This window comes from Melopsittacus undulatus, chromosome 6 (assembly GCF_012275295.1).
Source record: "Melopsittacus undulatus isolate bMelUnd1 chromosome 6, bMelUnd1.mat.Z, whole genome shotgun sequence".
In the NCBI taxonomy this organism is placed as follows: Eukaryota; Metazoa; Chordata; class Aves; order Psittaciformes; family Psittaculidae; genus Melopsittacus; species Melopsittacus undulatus.
This window is the reverse complement of record NC_047532.1, coordinates 7017822-7039298: the sequence shown is the minus strand read 5'-3', so window position 1 is coordinate 7039298 and position 21477 is coordinate 7017822. Positions and strand designations below refer to the sequence as shown.

General features: G+C 48.5%; 1 protein-coding gene across 2 annotated transcripts in view; it reads left to right on the top strand.

Annotated features, from left to right (window-relative positions):
• The first annotated feature begins 1577 nt into the window (after window positions 1–1577).
• The window catches only part of GABRA3 (gamma-aminobutyric acid type A receptor subunit alpha3), a 65879-nt gene continuing 45979 nt past the window's right edge, over window positions 1578–21477 (top strand). For both annotated transcript variants that reach the window (XM_034064290.1, XM_034064291.1), the window contains exons 1-3: window positions 1578–1688; window positions 10762–10890; window positions 14583–14704. In XM_034064290.1, the coding sequence (XP_033920181.1) occupies window positions 10802–10890; window positions 14583–14704 (211 nt within the window). In that variant the 5' untranslated portion in view covers window positions 1578–1688; window positions 10762–10801. The remainder of the gene's footprint in view (window positions 1689–10761; window positions 10891–14582; window positions 14705–21477) is intronic.

The following is a 21477-nucleotide window of genomic DNA, read 5'->3' as shown; positions in this document are numbered from 1 at the left end:
CTGCAGTACAAACAATAATACCTTTGGGAGATCAGAAAATAGTAACTTGAAGACTCAACTGATGATTTAAAGCTATCCTGTGAATACTTAATCTCCATCAAGTAGGCTTAGTTGTGGTCTTGAGGGCTAGAGGAACTTACTTTGATTACTCATGGTTTGTGGTAGTCACAAAGTTCCTGTAAGAGAGCCAAGACTTGCAATAACACTAAGGGGTCTTCCTCCTCTGGTCTAAGAGAGTCCAGGTTTGAGCGAGGGGGCACTGTGTTGGACAAAGCTCAAGTTTTGCTCAAGACATTGGCCTTCAGATCATGTGAGATCTTGCCTATGAACCCTGTCCAGCAGAGGAAAGAAGAACCCTACTGGCACTTGAACAGATACAAGTCTTGATGCCTGTATTAGTAGAGACCATGCTCAGATCCTAGGGAGCTGAAATTTTGCTCTGGAATAGAGCCTAAGTTCTCTTCCCATTGTTCAGAACAAGTCATGATGAATACTTCTATCTGACCAAAACTGGGATGAGCTGTGGTCTGTAGGAATAAGGTAGCACTGCAATTACCCTAAACTTTCTCCTGGAAACAAAAACTGGATCATTTTCTGATATCAAAAATGCAGAGAACTTGTAGTTAAATTGAATTTAACCACTCATGCCTTGAGGACATTTTCCCTGAAGTATGTTAGCATGTTATTTGTAAGTATTCAAGAGCAAAAGTATTTTGAAGGGATTTGGGGGTGGTCAATAATGCCTGCAGTTATGATCTTTTATGTCCTCCCGCATCCTCAGGGATGGAGGAATGGTTATGTACCTTGGAGTCAGAGCTGCGGCTGAGTCTTGCAGTGTGTGTGTAATAAAGAAAGCTCTGCAGGGACAATATATTTTGAGTGTGCCTCACTGTCAGCTTTTGCCTTCCCAGCTTCACTGGTGTGTGGCTCTGCAAAGCACCCAAAACCCAACCACCTCTGTCCAGTGCATCTTGCATCACGCTTCCTTGGGATCCCTACACTGCCATGCTGAATCTGTCCTTGTGTTCACTGCCTACTCCTGGCTGCGTTTTAACCTCTCTTCCTCCCCCCCCCCCCATACACTCCTTCTCTGCATTTATTTTCCTGTGTGCCGTTTTATTGTGATATAAATCTTGGCAATTCCAAGTTGCAGGCCAAACTTCCCTGCCCCGCTGGTAGATCTGGGATTTTGGCCAGGCCTGGAAGCGAGGAGGTTGGCAGGAGTTGGGGTCCAGAGTACCCCTCGGGCTGCTTGCCATCTCCCTCCAGAGCACCAGCGCCGTGGAGAGCTCCCCCCCTCCCTTCAACAGGTAGACGCTGGGAGCATCCAGCCGTGCTCAGCCTCCTGCGCAGAAAGGATGCTGCGTGGCCGGGGGTTTGGGGAAGCATCTCCTGGGGTGGTGGCTCCAACCTGGGGAGGGGAGGGCGGCAGCGAGCCGCGCTGCGGGGAGGGCAGCTCCGCACAAAGCGGGTGGGTAAACCCTCCTCCGGCGCGCAGGGAGGAGGAGGAGGAGGAGGAAGGCGGGGGGATGCTGCTTCCCTCCCTCCATCGCGCTCTCGCTCTCTCCCTCCCTCGCCGCGGCCGCAGGAGCGCAGGCAGCGGCAGCCGGGCACGGCGGCTCGGGGCACGCAGCCCCACGGAGCGCAGCGGGCTCCGGCCGGGCCCCGCTGGGGCAGCCGACGCGGCGGTGAGTGCGGGCGGGGCGGCGGTTCGTGTCCTGGCTCCCCCCGGAGTCCTCCCCTCGCCGCCTCGGCGGCTGCACCGAGAAGAGGGTACCCGCCCTGCCCAGGGGTAATGGAAGCGGGGGGCATCGAGGACCACCCGGCCGGGGATGGGGCTCTAGGGCGCTGCGCTGCCCGCAGGTTATTGTCAAAGGGCCGGTGAACAAAGCGGGGAGCAGCGGCTTGTCCCTGCTCGCATCCCCCAGGGATGGGGGTTCGGGAGGTTCGGAGCATCTCTGCTCCCGCAGCAGCTCCGGACCGTGCGCTCCGCAGCAGAGCGGCCGCCAGAGCCGGGCAGGGGTCCCCCTGCGCTGGGGACTCTGAGGGCTGCAGCCTGCCTGCCTCTTACTGCCGGCTGGAGAGTGGGGATAGGTGTAAGCTGCTCTGATAGAAAATGTCTGTATGAGGATAATGCTAGAGCCGGACAGTGAATGCAGGGAAAGGGCTGAGTGGGGAGAGCGGTATAGTAAAGTCAAGTCAAGTTTCCCCCTGAATCCTGCAGCCAGGCCTAATGGGCACTGATGCTGTGTCAGGGGGGCAGGAGAGAGGGAAAAGGGCTCCAGATCTTTCCTCCTCCCCCCAGAGTTACTGGGACTGAGGAGTAGCATAATATAATTAAGCATTAGACAGTCCACGCTGCAACATTTAATCCATTGTTCCTCGCACTGCCTTCTGCCAGAACAATTCTCATCTGGACAAGAGAAGTATAATTGAACAAATAGTTCATTTCCCTAGCCAATTGCATCCATGGTCTATCCCCTGTATCTGCTGCTGTCTGGCTGCAAACACAGCAGCATCCTCAGGCAGAAAGGGAGAGCTGGGACCCTCTGGTGAGGCTCTGAACAGTCACTCAGACCCAGCAAGAGCAAGCTCACCTGAGTTGTTCTGAAGGCAGCAGCAGGTTTGTTCCCTCATCTCTGGTCCTCTTAGCTTCCTTGTGGGGAGTGTGAAGGAAATAAATAACAGGTGGCAAGACAGGTCCAGCCTACAACTAGAAGATGTTACGTGTGGTTCAGGCAAGTCCTCTCCTTTCTGTAGTGTCTTAACTTTCTCTTTACCCTAGAGGATAAAGGGGTTTGGGCTGTTTTGAGGTGGTGATGCTGTTGTGTTTGCCAGCCTGCCCTTCAGCCTGTGCCTGTGGTGGCAGGGTGCCCTGCAGTGCGCTCACATGCGTGCACAGGCGGAGGAGTGCATGAGCTGATGCTCCTGCTCTCTTCCAAGAGAGCTTTGGACAGCTGGCAGGGTTGTGGCTGCACCATGACCTCCTTGGAACATGCTTGGCCATAGGCTGCATCCTTTCCTCTGGAATCTCCTATTGGTTTGCAGGGCACAGCAGAGCTCAGTGCATGGGGATACACAGACACATTGTCCGCACTGCTGTGAGACACGCTTAGCACTGGGAGGCTACTGTTTTTCCTTGCTTCTGGAGCTTCTCTTTGCAAGTGTGCATCATACAGCTTTCCTCCTTCTGTTCTTTCTCGTTTCCTCTTTCTTTGTCTATAGATTGTCACCTCTCCCACTTCGCTCTTCAGCTTCTACTTCATCTTTTCCTGCTTAATCCATTCTTTCACCTCAGTTTCTTTCTCCCTAAGTAGACCGTGTCCTCTTCAGCCTGCTCCTCTCGGCATTGGAGAAGCAGCCCAGCCCCTTATCTCAGTAGGAGTATTCCTGCCAACTGTTTACAAAAAGTAGCACAATACTCAGACTGAACACAGACATAATTACATACCCAGCCAGAGAGTGTAGTAAATAATACTGCCTTTCAAGCTTTGCCCAGTGGTGAGTCTTTTGACATCTCTTTTGCCCATGGGCTAGATGTATTATACTTGGTTTGTTTTTACTTATATTCTGGAAACACTAAGTCAGTGCACAGATATATGGTATCAAAGGGGGTGTACGTTGATGTCTTGCACCATGTACACTTACTGTGCCTGTATGCATCCTGTGCCTGAATATGCATCATACAGCTCTGCTCCTGCATGCAGGCTTTGACAGTCATGCTTGGCAAGTGTGAATGCTGTCAGGGAAGGCACAGTTGCTGAGGTGTGGATATTGTTCCATCAGTGAAGGAAAGATGGCTGTGAGGTGAAGGTCAAGAGCACCAGCAGAAGGCACAGAGCTCAGCTAGCTGTGCCTGCACTGGTTAGGGTGCTAGCTAGTTTTCTGAAGATGAGTGTGATTGATCACAGACTGTGGGTACTGTCAGCACGGTTGTATTTCCAGTTGTGCTTGTGAGCCTGAGTCTGTCTGCAGTTGCTTTGATTGTGAGTCAGTCTGTCTGCAGTTGCAGTAGCTGTGAATCAGTGTCTGCCTGTAATTACGTGGGTGAATCAGTGTTGGCTTGTTACACTTTGAGTGCAAATGGTTTCCCATAGCGGTTGTGGGTGTGAATCACTCTACAATCCCTCTGGATGTGTTTTTTGAGTAGAGAGATGCAACACTGGGATTAATTTTGTTTTGATGAGGAAAAACTGTCAAGCAGCTTCTCATTTTGAAAAATTAAAGCTGAGTTGAGAGTTGGGCACAGAGCTTGCTCCTCTGTTACCAGCTTTCTACTGAAGGGACCTGCTTTAAGGCTTGCTCCCAAGGTTTCCATGTTGATCTGAACCTCTAATTTCTTTAACTTGTGCCGCTGGTCCTGGGTGTCCTCTTCTGCTGGCATCTCTTGCAGAGCTGCAGACAACGCATTTGGTAACCATCACATGTGCCTCATACCTTATATGTGTGGCACATCCATGGGAAGGCTGTTTATGGCTTGTGCAGTGTGTGTGTTTATGGGGACAAGCTAGTGTGTGCCCTAGGGTAGGTAAGCACAAACATTTTCATGCTTGTGAGTTGAAGACTACATGGTTCCTTTGCCATATGCCTCTTGCTGTGACCCAGGGCTATTTCTCTAAGTAGATTGTAAACAGCAAGTTTGATTCAGGTAGGTGGAGGAACTGCTGCCTGTCTCTTGTTCGTGCAAAACACTGTAGTAGCTTCTGGCTTTCAGCAGCATCTGTATGGCATAAAACAGTGCTAAACTGAGAGGCAAGTCAGGGAAATTCAGGCTACATCAGATGATGGAAGCAGAGCACTTGCCTTGGTCCAGGCTAACAAACTAAGCATCCCCTGTGCTGGCTGGTGCAGGTGGAGTGTGATGCTGGCACAGCTGGACTGCTTCCAGGACAAGCTGGCTTTGGTGTCTCTGCCTGTGTTGTGCAGTGTATGCCTGCACCCCAGTTAGCTCATTTCAGAACAAAGGGATGCAAACAGCCAGTAGGACAAGGGTCTTGTGAAACACCATGGTATCTTACGCCACTATTTTCAGGCTCCCAGGTGAATCTTGGCTGCTCATTGTCACCCCTGCCCTCAAATAAAAAGAGTTTTATTCCAAGGGACCCTTCTTTAAGCTGAAGAAGTTGAGAACTGAAGCAAAACCTCCTCAACAGGGACACAGGGTAGCATATATATTGCCTGCATTTACTGCCGCTGCACTGAGGGCTTGCTGGCTGCCTGTATCTGCAGAGAGAGCTTGGAGCTTTACCCAAAGATGTGCTAGAAGAGGCATAGCTGTGATCACCACAAGGCTGGTGTGCTCATGGAGGACTGGTGATGACTGGGCAGAGCACAGTCTGTGCAGTCTGAATGACTTTGGAATCCCTGAAAGGTGTCAGAGGACCTCTCCTGATGCTTGGAACCTGTTTTGCAGAGGCTGTAGTGCAATGAGGAAGGGCTTTAAGGAGCTTCTTGTGCTCTGCAATTGCACCTGACTTCAGGGTAAATATGCAGGTGTTGTGAGGTCACCTATAGTGCTGTGCTGATGTGTTACTGTGCAGGTGGATGGATGTGCTTGTCATCCACAGGGTCAAGATCACCCTCTTATCCCTGCATGGAAGTGCTTATAGCTGGGCTCTTGCACTGAGGCTGCCTCTAATTTCCAGTTTGTTTTCCAGCTGCTTCCCAGCATCAGCTCCTCATTGCACAGCCCTCTCTGAGATACCTCCTTTGGCAAAGAAGTGGAGCAGCTGCAGGGGCTGGGGGCTGAGTGAGAGCTCTGAGAGCTCAGCACTCCTTCAGCTGATGCCGCTGGTGTTGGTTCATGGTGTGTGGGCATGCTGACCTAATGACACTGCAGGTACACAGCATCTCTGGGTGCAGCGATGGGGTAAAAATGTCCTTTGGGCTGCTTTATGAATGCTGCTTGCATTATTAGACTACTGCTAGGTGAATCAGATTGTTCCCTTGGCTGTGCATGTTCCAAGGAGGCAATAATTTGAGAGAGGTACTGATGTGGCTCTCACAAGCGAACACAGGTGGGTTTATGTGTCTTTTCTTTCTTCATTCCCTCTCTGATGCTTGCTGTTCTCCCAGGCTTTATTGCAAACTTTACTTTTCTCCACCTCCAGAGCTCTATCTGTCTTTCCCTTGTCAGCAGAAGCTTGTGTTAATCACTCATTCCTAAGAAGGCATTTCGGAATATTTAATCCTCATAGAATAAGGTTTTATGGAAATATCAAGCTCATCATGACAAGTCAGGAGGTACCCTAGTGACTATGTTAACCTTGGGTACCACGCTGACCTGGAAGGTGTCATCACTTTCTTGGTTCCCAAACCCACCTCAGTAGGAACAGGGGCTGGAACATGTTAGTGTCTAGAGGGCAGTAAAGGTTTTCCAAGTCCTCATTCCAAAAGTGCACATCCAACAGGAAGGCTGTATTTCTGGGGAGTGTTGTTATGCTATGATGCTCTGGAGATTGGACAGACTGAGTGTGCTGGAGAGGAGTGGGTATGTTTATGATGCCTTTAGTATGTGGTTATAAAGACACCTGCCAAAATCTGGAGCGCACAGAATTGTAAACCTCAAGTATTGCTGGATTCCAGCTGCAAAGTGTTAGCTGGGCTCCTTAGAAAATCTGCATTGGATTCAGCTGTGGAGGTTACCAGCAACTGCAGAATTAGTGATGAATGCATTCACTAACTGTGCCATTAAGAAATGAGCAATGGACAGATGGAGGACAGAAGTGCAGAGCTCTTTTGAACACATACAATCCCTATAGGCTCCATCTTGCATAGGCATATATGAGCACCAGAAGCTAGAGAGTGATGTTCTTTACCTTCAGTGAAAGAGGGGTCAGTCTGAGTTGTATCACTGTTTTCTGAGCATGTTTCCTTGTATTCTGCTTTTTTTCTTAACAGATACTGTGCTTGTTTCCTTTCCACAAGACGTAGTAAGAAATAGTGGATTTCTTTTTTCTTCTTTGAGACCATTGCCATCCAACTAACATTCCTAAACCCTCGCTCATTTACATGCAGTTACATGTGTGTTGCCTGCATCCTCCCTCCCCTTCCAAGAGGATCAGGGATCCCTGAAAGTATTCAGATCAAGACACTGTTTCAGTGCCTTCCCAAGTGGTAAGTGACAGCTGAATAGCATTTTGCCTAAACACCTTCTGCAAGGGCAGCACCAGTTCATAGTTGAGGCTGGAGTAGCCCCAGTTTTCCTTTCCCTGGGTGTTTCTATTCCTTTCCTTTGCTCAAGATGGTGTTGCACACCAAGGGACCCCTTTCTGCCTGCATTAACTGCTGTGGGGCAGACAGACCTCTGCAAGGGTGACTCTGGTGCTGCAATCTAAGGAGCTCCATTACTGGGCTGTTGAAACCAGGACTGGTTTTACAAACCTGCCAACCCAGAAACCTTTTTGTTAGAGAGGCTGTGTGGCCAGTAGCTATCAAGCTTATAAAACCCTTGCTCTAATTGATATTCTGTGTGTCCCTGGGGCTGGTGCTTGGCCTGGATGAGCAAAAGCCCCAGGAAAGGGGAGAGGTGATGCTGAGAGCTGTTGTGACGTGGGGACCACACTAGGCTCTGGCTATGGGGAGCTTTGGAAGATCCCTTGAACTGTATGAAGGATGAAGCCACTTGCTTTGCAAAAGCTTCCTTACATCCTTCAGAGAAATGCTTTCTGTCTGGGTAATGGGCAGAATGGGTAATAGGGTAATGAGCATCAGTGCTGGAAAGGGGTTGTTCCTTCTGGTGCTGCCCCAGCACTCCCTAGCCAGCCTTGGCTCAATGTCACAAGGCTACCAGGGTTCATCACCAACAGTTTAAGCAACTCCTGTATTAATCAGGAATGTCAATCGCAGTCCTCAGGACCAGGTCTGCTTCTCTAATCAAAGGAGGCAAAAAAACCCAAGGTATTCTCTTGTATCCAGCTCCCTGGGAAAGATACAAGAACCAAAGGAAAATGGTAGGAAATGGTGCCAAGTTATTTTCCATGCTGTGTTGTCCTTCCCAAGTCCCTAAATGCAGCCATAGCAAACCAGCCATGCATGTACTCTCACACCCCATCTGGGGGGCATTCTGTGCACCAGCAAACTGAGCCATTGCTGGCAAAGTAATCACTTGGGCAAGTAGTGAAACAAGATTCTTCCTCCCAGTGCAGGTCTACAGAACTGGTTCTGATGCTTGAAATGAGACTTAAGCGTGTATTTAACTTTATTCGAGCAGCCCTGTTATCCTTGGCTAGCACCTTCCTCAATAGAATTATCCAAGCAGAAAATTAGCCCTTCATCTCCATATAATATTGAAGGAATTAAAAAGGGGTTTGGTAAGAATGTGGTTGTTTAGAGGTTTTTGGCACAGACAGGCATATCTTACACACACCTGCATGGAAAGTGTGCTTCTGGCTTTTGTCACTGTTCCTGACCCTATATCTTTCTGAATTACCTTGTTGTTCCATTTTCTGGTCCTCTTTTCTTCAGCTCCTCTGTCCCACCTTTGGTGTGTAATCTCCCCAGTCTCTGGTCTCACCAAACCTAACAAAGATGCTCCAAAACCTTCTAGAGGAGTCAGGAGGGTTCGTGCAGAGCCAGGAGGCACCCACTGCACACCCAAAGGGTTCTTATTTGTGTGGGTATATCTCAAAAGCTGCTGGCAGGGCAAATTCTGCCAAAACAAACTATTTATTGCATTCAGCAATTGAATGGGAAAGTGTTGATTTCAGTGAGGTTTTTCAGTGGTGGTGTGGGCAGGGGAGAGGGAAACAGCAATGGTGGGATCTTGGCTCATGTTTGAAATTGCCTTAATAAAAAAAAATCAAATCCTATTGTATAATTTGCAAGTATAAGTGAAATGAAAGGGAAATGTTGAAAGGAAATCTGTTGAGGAGCTTCTAATTGAAGGAGGTTTGAATTTGCCTTGTGGAAAACATCAACATTTTAGCTGTCCTTGTCGTGATTTGGAATGAGTCTCCCCAAACTGTTGGAATTTCCCACAGAACAGATGTTCAGCCTCTTAATTTGTGCTTCATCAGCAAATACATGAATTTCCAAGACTGTGTGTCCCTACACAGCTGGAGGGTGGCAGGAACCAAAGGAGCCATCCCGAATCAGGGCTTGTCTCACCAGAGGTGTAGGTGAGTCTATGCCAGAAGGCTCCTGCAGCTTCTGGTAAGTGTGTGCTCCTTTGGTGTGAAGGCTGCGCTTCCCTAGATAGCATCCTGATTAAATAAGGCCTGAGAACACCTACAAATGATCTCATGCACAAAATTAATCCATGCACTGATAGTTGCAAGGATTTTCAGTAATGGAGAGGAAGATAAAGGTAACAAGTCTGAAGTATGAATGTGCTTTGTGCGAGGCAATGTTATTTTTTCCTTCAGTGCCTGCCATAAGTGAACATATTGCCAGAACAAAAGCTGAGGTGGATGGATAAGGACTTGTAGTGTCTGTCTCTTTCCTTCTGCTTTTGTGGCAGCTTATGTCTTATTAGATCTGTACTGAGCTATAAAACAAGGATCAGACACAGCATCCAGAAGACTGTAAGGTCAAAATGATGTGGGTGACCAGGGTTAGCTAGATGCAGAATCCTGCTTGGGGCTGAGCTCCCAGCTCTCTGCATGGGATATATGCTTCTGTGTGAAGAAGCCCCTGCTCACTGAGAGCACTTGCACTGAGATCTCACCTGCCCTCTTCATCCTGAGCACCCTCTGCCAGCTGAGAAATGCCCTTCACATGGTGGGGTTTGGCTTTCAACCCAGCATCTCCTTCCATTGTGCTGGAAGGAGCTGCCTGAGGCTCTGCAATATTGGTGCCTATTGAGTGAGGAAATCCAGAAGTCAGCTTTGGTTGGCAACATCATCGTGCCCTTTCTGCAGGCTGTGATCAAAGTGAGCCTTCATTTACAGCTTTGGAGGCTCACACTGGCCATTTGTGCCTGGCTACCAAGGTGCTGAGCTGCTGCTGTGCTAAATCTCCTGTGTGCCAGACATGGTGTCGTGCTGGGGAGACGTCACGACAAGCTGTATTTATACAGGCTGTTGCTCGGCAGTGCTGTTCCAAGGTGCATCAACATAATGAGATACATAAAAGGGGAAGGCAGTTAAATGTGCAATAACATCACAATAAAAGTAAAACTGAGCATTAATGAAAAATCTGAGCACACTAAGTGCAGCACAGCCGAGCACTCCCACTACCTTGGGCCTCAGTGCCCAAACTTCATAATAATTTCTGGCAGTGTCATTACCAGAATTAAATGAGGGCCTAACTGTTCAGAAAATGATGTTTGGGGAAAAAATGGGTCTTGAGGCTTTGCAAGTGGTTCTGCTGTGTGGGTGTCCCCAAGGCAGCGCAGGTAGTAGCAGGGAGCTGGGAACTGCTGCGAGGTGAGGGCAGTGACTGAGGGTATGGGTTGAGAAGGAAGAGATAGGTGGAAGAGCCAACAGTGCTGTCATTTTGGAAGTGGAGGTCTGCACTCACTGAAGCACCTGGGAAGCTGCTGGATGAGCTGTGAAGATAGGGTGAGGGTTTGTATGTGTATATACGTGTGTGGCTCTGACCCCATGCTGGACTTCCCCAGGACCAGGGCACTGCAGAGGATGCTGCTGCCCTTGGTCCTAGTGGGTCTCTGGGATTTCAAGTACGATTACCCCAGCAATACGGACTGCTGGTTAACATGGATAAACTGCTGCAAATAAATGAACTGAGCAGATTGCTTTTCTCCTAATAAATAAAACCTGTTTTCTCTCCTCTCCTTCCCCTCTATGCCCACCCTGGCAGGTCTTGGAGGCTTGTGTGACAGTCACTGCGTGCTGACACCATGGCGCTGAGGCTCCCAGGAGCAGGCTCACTCTCCTTTGTTAGCCTTGGAGTCCTAGTCCTGGCTTTGGCTCTCCCTGCAGATGCTGGGTAAGGTGGTGAGCACTAAGGCTGTTGACCAGAGCTGCAGTCCTCTTGCTATGCTTAAATATCCCAGGTTCAGTACCTATGTGAAGTAGTCCAGGGCAAAGTGCTAAGAAGTGTCTCTGCTGTGTTTGACCCTCCACTTGTCCCCATCCCCATGCCTTTCACCCCAGGGACTGCTCAGTCCCTCACGGCTGAGCTGACTGGTTACATTAGTGTTATTTGAGGTCCTCTCACTAAGGACAGTTGTCAGCATTTTTTGCAACAAAACCAGTTTTCAGATTTGCCCTCTTCACAATTCACTCTGGGCAAGGACTTGGAAGGGAGATTCCCCCTCTTTAATTTCTGAATACTTTGAAAGAAAAGAAAATGAAACTGCTTCAGTTGTTGGGCTTTTTGTGGTATAAAGATCTATGAGGAGCACACTTGATGTGCTGCAGCATGGGGCAGGACTCTGGCCAGCCCTGGGTGGGTATTCTGCACTGTGTCCAGTCTATCCTGGCACAGGGAATGATGCTCCCAGCCTCTGGGAGCTGTCAGGAGAAGACCAAAGCCTGTTAGCCTTTGACAGGCTCTGCAGCCCTCCTCTGCATCCCACTGGAGCCTCTGCTTGGAGCACAGAGAGCCCTTCAAGGAAGGGAAACAAAGACACCACCACCACAGTCACGGAGAGGGATGAGCTTTGCACAGAGGGAGAGAAATGTTAATAACACATGACTCCTATGAAAACCTTAGGAAAGCCTTTTAGAGCACCAGGTATGGACATTGAGGTGCTGCTGAGTTACAAATCCAGCAGCAACCAGGGATTTCTATGCATGAAATAATGTCATTGCTGTCACTCATGCTTCACCCCTCTGCTTGGAGCTGTTTGTCCAGATGTGTGCTCCTGCCTTGTCCTGCCCACCCTACTTCACCCGCATGGATCTAACTGTGCATAAGCAAATGCATCCAGAGCGTGCCTTGACATGCCTCTGTCTTCCCTGGGGCTGCCCTTTTGCTTCCCATCACATAGTCATTGATGCTGCTGCTGCTCCCTTGCTGCCTGCCGTGTGGGTATCGCTCTGATCCATAGGAAGATTTGCTTCCTAAATTGCATACAAGAGAACCCTTGTTTGGAGCTGGTGGGCTGATGTGGCAGCCAGCTCTCCAGAAAGCATGCACACAGGGACCAGTGGTGAGGTAATGATTTTCCTCAAGCCTATCCTAATTAAATTTGCTGTAAACCTCTGCCTTCCCTGCCTAAAGGCTTTTAATTATCTTAAAACCATGATGATCCCCATATGTCTTTGGAATTCCTTCACACCTTGCTACAGGGCAGCTTTAGCTTGATGTTAAGGTTACAGGTGAGCCAGCCCAGACCTTGGATGGACTGGGGAATTAGCTGCAATCAGTGCCAGTCAGAGGTGCTGCCTGCACCCTTACCTCACCCTGCCCGTGCTGCTCTTTCCTCCTCAGTGAATCCCACGCTGCTCACGCTGAAGTTGAAACCTCAAATGTCAGGCTAAGGAAAATGGCTTTGAAATTTGTAAACTCATTTTCCCCATCACTGCTGAGCCTCCGCCAGGAATTCCTTCACAAAAATCTGTCCTCCCGCTCTTTATATTGCGGGTGATTTTTAAAGATAGCTTATAAAACATTAATGAATGAGCTTTCATGAGCACGGTAGCTATTCATAAGTTATAGATGGTTATATACCCATCAGCAGACACTGGTACAGATTGCATTTAAGCATGACATCTATTGAAAGCTGTTACAATTGAAAGTCACTAATTACAGCAGGCATTTGTTAAATTCTTCAAAATTCAGCTTTTCTGCAGGGAGTTCAGCTATTTCAAATACTTCAAGTCCAGATGAAAATCAAAACCAGTGTTTTGATCGGAATGCAAAGGCCTGAAGGCTGTGATGCAGTTTGTAATATCAGTGGCGGTTTGATGTTTTTGATCTGACAGGTGTCATTAGGGTTGGAACGGATGTTTTCCCTACCATACCTCACTCCTCATCCTCTATGGGAAGTGCAGTTTAAGCACTTTGTTACCCTCTTAGGCTCTTACAAAGCCAAGCTTACTGGCTTGACCTCTTCTCCCATGCTACCAGGTATTGGTTTCCTAAAACCAATAAGGCTAAGGAGCCTTGTGAGAGACGGGATCCAATCCCTGGAGAAGTAAACCTCAAGCACTTGAAATGCAATTTCCCAGAGTGTTTGGTTATTGATGCCAACGCAAATTAATGTCAAAATTGCCCAAAATGGAATATTTCAATTAGCTGCCACATGCTGTATAGTATTGATTCAGCCTAGCTCTAAAAATAGCCATACCCTGCTCTCGATTTTTCCTCTTTTGCTAGAAAACACTTTTTGCTGTAATTTATCTTAGGTTAGTGGGGGTTTCTGCTGGGAGAACATTCTGATAGAGGACTCCAGACCAGCTCTGCTACTTGTCACCCTACTGACCCTTCACAGGGTATTTACAAATAGACTCATAGTGTCATGAGCGATGAGTCTAACCAGATAGGATGCAGCAGGATTAAGCTTTATACTCTATAAATGATATTCATCTTTCTGTTTGGTTTTGTCTGCTTGAGGGTTTTTGTGGGGATTTTTGGTGGAGTTTTTTTGTTTGGGTTTTTTTTTTCCCATCAATTACTTTCTGGGCATGTTTAAACCAGTGTCTGCACACATCAACTGGGGCAAGAGAAAGGGGCAGGAGAAGGAAGGAAAGGTGAGAGGAGAACCTAAGGGGTAGAAGTGTTAGAAACCAACAATTTAGGGTCTTCTCTTGCCCCAGCTGTGGGGAGTGTTACTTCAGTGCATCGTAGGTGCCTTCCCTGGCAATTGCATCTACATCTCGCACCACCAGAGTGTCTCTAGCTTGCTGTGTCTGTGGCCTTCATATGGGCAGTGCTCCCCCATCACACATCTCTCTGTTTAGTGGCACAGGGCTGATTGACAGGTCAGACTACGTGGTGCCATTGCTGAGGATCCCTCTGTTCCATCAGCCTTTCCTGCCTTGCCTGGCTGGGCTTCCTTAGCCATCCTGCTGCCCGCTTGTGCCTCTTAATCTCTCTTTGGCCTCATTGGTGTCTCTCTAATTTCCTCTTCCATCTTCCTTGCAATCTCTGCATCTCTATAGATTTTTCTTTTGGTTTACTCTTACTTAATCTCCTGCTTTTCCATTTGTTTTGGTCCTAACAGCTATTTCTGTTGGGGAAAGCTGTGCTTAGAGCCATAGCACTGGTACTTCGTGTTGGAAGAAATCTCTTTTTGAGGAAAGCCAGTTTTGGAAGCATTCTCAGGCTCCTCTCTGTTGATTGAAAAGGAGATGTGAAATGCAAATTATTTGCAAATATCAAATCAAATGTATTATTTGTGCCCCTTGGGCTTGCAAAACTGCATTGAGGATTTTGTTTAGGAAGATCAGCTTTCCTTGAGGAATTTACTACTTATTTTAGTCCACCTGGGGCAGCAAATGCCCCAAGGAAATCACCTTCTTTGGAGGATTCCAGGTTTCTTGCATTGAGGAGCGTTAGGAACATGAGAATCATTTGGTTTCATTGCCTTATGAACATGCATGCCCCACTGCAGCACAGGCTGGAGCATGAGCTGACATCCCTTTGTTCCCAGTAACTGCTCAGAGCATGAAAAGGGTAGGTTTCTCTTCTGATGATGTTTTTATCTCCTTTTTTCCCCCTTTACATGCCAGGCTTTCTCAGAAACATGTTTCAGATGTCGTCGATGACAGCAAAGACAACATCACCATTTTCACCCGCATCCTGGACAGGCTGTTGGATGGATACGACAACCGCCTCAGACCTGGACTCGGAGGTCAGTTGGGATGGACAGATGATGTTTTGCACAGCTGTGTAGCTTTAGAAATGAGAGGCTGCACAGAAGACTTCTTATGAAGGCTGATGCAGTCAGGGGAGGTTGGTTCAGTGCCAGAGTCAGTCTGTTGCCAGTTTCCCTATTGTGAGTCTGTGCTACCTTGTTTGACGGTTTGTGAGATGAGAGATACAAGTCTGACTGCTGTGGTTTTCTATGACATTACATTGATAGGCCTGTAGATGGAGCAAATATAATTAAACTTATTTCTGCTTTTATAGGCATTACCACTTCAGAAATGATGAAACTACCTGTTTGCAGGACCTTCAACTCGTGCTGCTGGTTGTTAGTCAGGGGGCTTTGCTGCAGAGCTTCTATCTTGACATCTTCTCGGTTATTTCCCATGTAGCTGTCACCTGGCAAGCTCTTCTGTGTGTGCTGGTCTGGGCATCAGGCAGTCAGCCAGGCTTTGTTGTCCCCTGAGCTGCTTTTAACACTGCTGCTATCAGAGCTTCTGCTGCTGACTTTGTCTCCAAGCACCTACAGTTAAGGTGCTTTAGAAAGCAAAATCACAGTAGTACCCTCCCTTCCCAGTGCTTATGGCATACATGTAGTGGGATGTAAGGGGGCAGAAATAACAGGGAGATGTGTGGGGAAGACAGACATGAGCTTCCTTAGTGAGATGAAGGAGACGTGAGCTGTGTGGTTTCTTGGTGTGCTGTTGTCAAGGAGTGTTGCTGTGGCAGAGATGATGACCCCTCTCGGATGCTGGCAGCCGTGTGCTATGGGGGCTGCTGGGGTGATGTCCCTACACTGCTCTGAGCTCTCCTGCTCAGCTGCAAAGGTGTGCTGCTGGACACCCGAAGCTGCAGTCACTGTGTGCTCCACTGTTCTGGAAGGTCCTGCTGCCTAGGGAAGTTGGGAATGAGCTTTCCTGACTTCTTGCATGCTGATGGGGGCTCCGGTGATAGAGTGCTAGCTTGGAATTGCCCCCACCATTCCTCTTGTCTCTTCCCAGGCCCATGTCCACCTCTGTGCCATGGCCCTCTGCCCTTCCAAAGTCCAGGAGCACTTTGATCCCAAGCAGAAACCATGCAAAATATGGGAAGGAGGGCTATTCCAGTGAGCACCTCATCTCTGATGGGCTGCTAGGACCCAAGCAGGAAAGGGTTACTGTGTCTGCATAAGCCACCCATCAGTTTTATTGCTTTTGTTGCTTGTTTCTTTCCCCCAGAATTAACTGCAGTCCTGCTAATAGCTTTGCTTCCTCAAGTCTCCCCAGTGGCTGTATTGATTTAACTGAAATGAGTTCTGAAAGGGGACTGGGGGGGCATTTATGCTCACCATAAGCTTGGTTGCAGACAACCCCATGCAAAGTATTAACAAGAGGACTCCCGGGAGCCCCTTGCTGGAGGAGTTAAAACCTTTGTTGGAATATCTCTATGCTGTTGCTTTAGATCCTTTAATAACATGTTTAACATAATAAATTGCCTTTGCCTGAGCCAGACATTGCATGTTTAAAGATTGTTTTCACCTCTGATTTCCCTTCATGGAGCACTCCTCTGGATGCAAGTGGGAAGTTTTAACAAGGGCTACAGGTTTTGGGGGCTCTTGGCTGGTAATGAGTTGTTCTCAGTGTATGTGTATGGGGCAGCCCGGTGAGCCAGGCTTTCCCACCTATAGCTGGACCTGTTTAGTGCAAGTCTTTTATTCCTTGGAATAGAAGGGCTGTCAGGGCTGCTATCAGGAAGAACATTAGAGGGAAAGACTTGTCCCAGTGCTGCTGGTGGCCAAAGAAGCAGAAATGGTCCTGCTGCAGACTCCAGACTTAGGGGTTAATCAAATGGCCTGGGGTGATAGACAGCAAACGATGGGTTACATGAGATCTGTGAGAGGGATCTCTTTGCTTCAAATCAGCAGCTATGCTGCTGTGTGATTCAGGGTGTATTGGTTTTCCTGAGGGAGCACTTGGCAGTCCCTGTAGACCCAGAGTTGACTCTCCCCATTTCCATCAAGAATATCTTCCCTTTGCTTTTCTGAAGGTATCAGATGAGAGCATCCGTTAGCACCACACAGTCCTGCCTTGGTGTCTGTGGAAAGGACAAGCATGGTGGTATTGTACCCACACGCACAATAGATGTCTAAATTATGGGTCACCAAGACATGCAGCCCCCCATCTTGGCCTCACTTTCCTTGCTCTGAATGAGACATGTCCCCCCAAAACACTGGGTTGGGGTATGGAGGGCTGCAGCATCTCTCAGGGCTGTGCAGTGCTGTGTGTGCCCAGGTGCCTGTCCCCAGCACTTGGTAGAGCCATTTATTTCCTTGTGCACTGGGAACCGAGCAGTGTTTGTTTAGGCTTTGGGAGAAGAGACTGTGTAAGCAACAGAGTGTTGATGTGGCGACTTCTCCCCTCAAGATAGCCTCTTTGTATTTATTTTCTTATCCCCTCTGTTTTCACCATCTGCTGCCACCCACTCTAATAGCTCCCATGCCAGAGCTCCTCTTCCTACAAGGATGCTGCAGACACAAACTGAAGCAAACCAGTGACGAGGCTGCTCAGGAGTGCCCAGTGCTGCAGAGCCAGGTTCCAGGCAGGGGTATTCCTATGCCTTGCTGCTGCTCCTGCCTCCTAGGGCTCTCCAGCAAGGAGTCCTTGTAGTCTTGATGGCAAGTAGAGGTTTGTGAGCATACTCCAGAACAGCTTAGAAGAGGAAAGGTGGGGGGGAATGGGGAAGGTGGCTGTCAGACCCCTCATTCTGCAGGCATGCCACATAGTACACTACCATTGGTGTCATAGAAGTCTTCTGTGGCTGGTAAGAGTTTTCTCCCTGTTTCTGCTAGGTGAGCTAGGACTGGCTTAGGTTTAGGGACAGAAGTTAATCTTTTGTTTGGCCCCATACCACTAAAATAGAGTTAGGGCTTAGGGAAGGGGTAGCTGCATAAACATCATGTTATAAAACTCAGAGAACCATCAGCAGATAACCCACGTTTCCCTTAGGAAAACACAAGGCAGATTGGTTATTAAGTCAGAAGAGGAACAGAAATGGACCCCGAGGGGATGGAGACATCTGTTGTCGTGGCCAACTTTGTAAGATAAGAAAACCCCCTATTGAGAGAGTTTTTACAGAGAGCACTGGCCTCCACTCCTGATCTGGAGCTATGCAATTGCACAGATCCTCTGCCCAGCCCTGCAGGGGCTGTGATTAGGGGCATCTATTTATAGCTCTCAAATTCTCTTTGCTGGGGCTTCCTACAGAGCTGGTGTATGGAGAGGCCTCACTTAGTTTTGAACCTGGAGCTTGCCTTGCTTGCAGAAGTAGGGAAGAGGAGATATGGCCAGGAGAAAGAGAGAAAACTGGCTGACAAAGAGAGAGACGTTGTATACCCAAAAAGAAGAGATGCTCAAGGAGTGGGATGTGAGTGATGGAGCTATGAGTGATCCTCCAAGAATGATGCACAAAAATACCCTACGTATCCTTGTGCTGCTTACTCTGAAGAGTGGAGTTCTGCAATCCTCACACAGGCACAGTGATGCCCAGCACACGAGAGGGGTGGGTGGCTGGGTTGTCTGAGGTTCAGTGGTGGTCCCTGTGCAGCTGTAACTCCTGCAGCCTTATTTCCTATCTGATGAAGTTTAGGTCCATTGGGCTGCAACCCAAACACAACCACCCTGTGAGTGCCTGGGGAGGGAAGAGCAGGGAGGTTTCCAGACTTGCCCCCAGCCTTTTCTATCCTTACAGCCTCAAGAATCCTTTCAACATGCCTTGGCAATACAAAGCGACTGAGGAGCACCTCACTGCTCAGGGAGGAGGCACATGGGGCCTGTCTGTAGCTGTTTGCACAACAGGATAGGGATTTCTTCCACTTCAGCCAGAGACTGTCTGCATCGTGGGGGACAAGGTGTGTCTGAGGTGCTATTTAGCTTAAGAATGAGGAACCCAGAGGGCATCTGGAGCAGTGATGGACAAGGTCTCTGTGTTGGGTGTTTGGGGAGACCTGTGCCTCAGAAAGCTGTTGGCCTTTTCCAGGGGATGCTGAGGAGGAAAAGATTGCTCACCAGGGAAGAGGAGGAGAAAGGAGGCTGCTCAGTTTTCTAAACGATGGGCTGTGAGCTTTCTAGATAAGCCAGTTTCTCTGACTCCAATTAAAAAGTAATTTGTACCATGTTAAGCAGCTAGGCGAGGATCAATCGGTGTTATCCCTCCTGGATGCAGCATCGCTTAGCTTACCACTCACAGTGTTTCCTTGAAGCTTCTACCACATGTCTCTGGAGTCCCTAAAAGGCTGACTCGGCCCCACTGAGGGCTGGTGAGCATTCTGATGGTCTGACTGCAGAACGTGCTTCTGGACAGTTGTGGGTTAGGAGCCTACTGAAGTTTTCAGAGCTTGGGGTTTAAGGGGAGCAGCAAACAGGCAGCTGAATTAAAGCAATGCAATTTTATAGGCAGAAGAAGGCACTTGGCCCCTTTGGTTTATTCTTCCTTGGGGACAGAACATGGTGCCTTATCCTTGTTCGCAGAGTTGGCACCAAGAGGGTCCTATGCAGGCAGAGGGGAAGCCGCTGTTTGTACCTTCACAACTGGCAATCCAGGCTGGTGATTACCTCCTCTTCCTCATCTCCACTGGGCTGCTCTTTGTGGCTTAATGTCAGCATCTCCCTGTCCACACTGGGGTCAAGCATATTTTGGTGCGGTCAGGCTCTGCTCGCAGTAAGACTCAAATCAGGGATGCCCAGCGTGGACCTATGGCACCTTTCATCTGGCCTCACTATGTCAGCTCTGCCCTGCTAATGGTTTTGATCTGCTGCCACCTGTTAATATTTATCCTACTGATGTATTCCTTTTATTCTTTTGTGAGCACTCCTTGGATAAAGTTTTTCCTGTCTCTTCTTTCTGTGGTGCAGTGTTTCGTCCTGCTTTTTTAATGATGGTGTAGTTTGGTAGGATGGCTTCTGAGCAAGCGAGAAGCATCTGTATCCCTGTCTTGCCACGTGTATATCATTGATGCAAGTGCTGATGGCCAGGAGGTTTTGGACTTAACTTCAGAGCAGCTCCCTTTAGGTTGAGATGTTCCTGTGAGGCACTTGATGTACCACACTTCAATGCATCTGTCACTTTGTCCTGACTTCCTGCAGGTAAGGGCTTGGCTGTTATCATGTGAACATGAAGACAGAGGGGCTGAAATAGTTGGAATAATTAAATTATAGAGCTGCCTTCTCTCGAAAGTACATTGCTCTTCAAGCTGAAACAGTGAGAACTTACCTGTCTGGCGAGGAGAAATCTGACTGCAGTGAGAGTAACCTGTAACAGTGGTAGAAATTGTTAAATTGTTCAGATTGAAGAACTAAAACCTGGACAAAATCTGGAAATAGTCCTTTTCTTCCTCAGGTAGGTTGCAAAGCCCTGAGGTAGGGGCCCTCCCAAGCCCTCCGGATGCATGTAAAGCCACAACATGCAGCAGCCCAGCTTCTGGGTGCTCAGTGGAGGCAGGTGGTCCCTCAGCAGAGGCATCAGGAGCTGCCTGTTGCTGTGGGGACACCTGAGCATTGGTGGCAGAGTCTTGCAGTGTGTCCTGCTCCCCACTGCAGCACTGTCACCAGGAATCGATCTGGTCTTGAGCTCTTCTGCAGCTTTTTCACCTGTGCATGATGAAGCTGCCTGCAGTTTGTCATGTACATCACCTACATCTGTTGTTAGTGCAAGAGAAAGGCAACAAACCCAGTGGTCCTCTGTGGTGCATTGTGATTTCCAGGGTTTCAAGACTGTGTTTAATCTCTTTCCATCTTAATGTTCCACTTCTCCTGACTTCTCATCTCTTCCCTCTGATCTGACTTCATGCCTTGTATTGATTACTCCAGGGAGGAATTTGATCCTTTCTTAGGAAAAACAAAATCCATGTCTTATCTCAGACAAAGACAAAAACCTGAGCTCCTTGATGAGTTTTAATTTGAAGCTTAAGCATTGCCTGAACAACGTTTTCTTCTATTTACCTTTCTGGGCAATGGGGACCCTGCTCTGTCTCATCAAACTTCTGAAGTTAATATCTATGAACAAATTAAAGGTTGTCTTCCCCTTGGGTGCAGCTCTCCAAAGGCAGCTTTGCCATGGATTTGCACAGCCCCACTGCTCTCCTCCCTTCCTCAGGAATCCCAGTTGTGCTGCTGTTTAAACCCACGGTGTACAGGGAGAGAAGGCTCTGTGTGAAAAGGCATGCACACATCAGAAGGCAACTGAGGAATACGAGCTTGACAGCTATGCCTAAGGGTGAAAGTCTTCTCTTAAATAAGTTATGAATTTGCTTAGGGCAACAAGCCTGTATCAAAGCTTCAGAGATATCACAAACACTCCAGAGGGGTCACAAACCCATTGTGAAAAGAGAATCATAGCTTTTGGTGTGAAACGGTGCCTGGGCTTCAGGTCAGCACCAGGTCCTCTGGGGGCTGCCTATGCCCCTGCAGTGCCATGGGAAGGGGTGGGCTGTCACCATGGGTCCCTGCCCAGCCACCCTTTACATAGGGCAGTCATGTTGCCAGTCACCAGCAATGAGGCTGCCCTTGGGCTGTGCTCTTAGAGGAGCTGCAACCAAGTCCCCAAGCTGCCAGTGTTGTGGAGGAGAAGGTGTTTCTTTGGATGCCTCTTTTAAGATGGTGCCTTCGCTTGCTGTGTGTGTTTCCAATGAGGAGTCCACATATCCACACATGTAGGCAAGGAGTGAGGCTTTTCCCAAAGGATGAGATTTTTCTTTTGTTCTAGGAAAGTGAATCCATTTGGAGG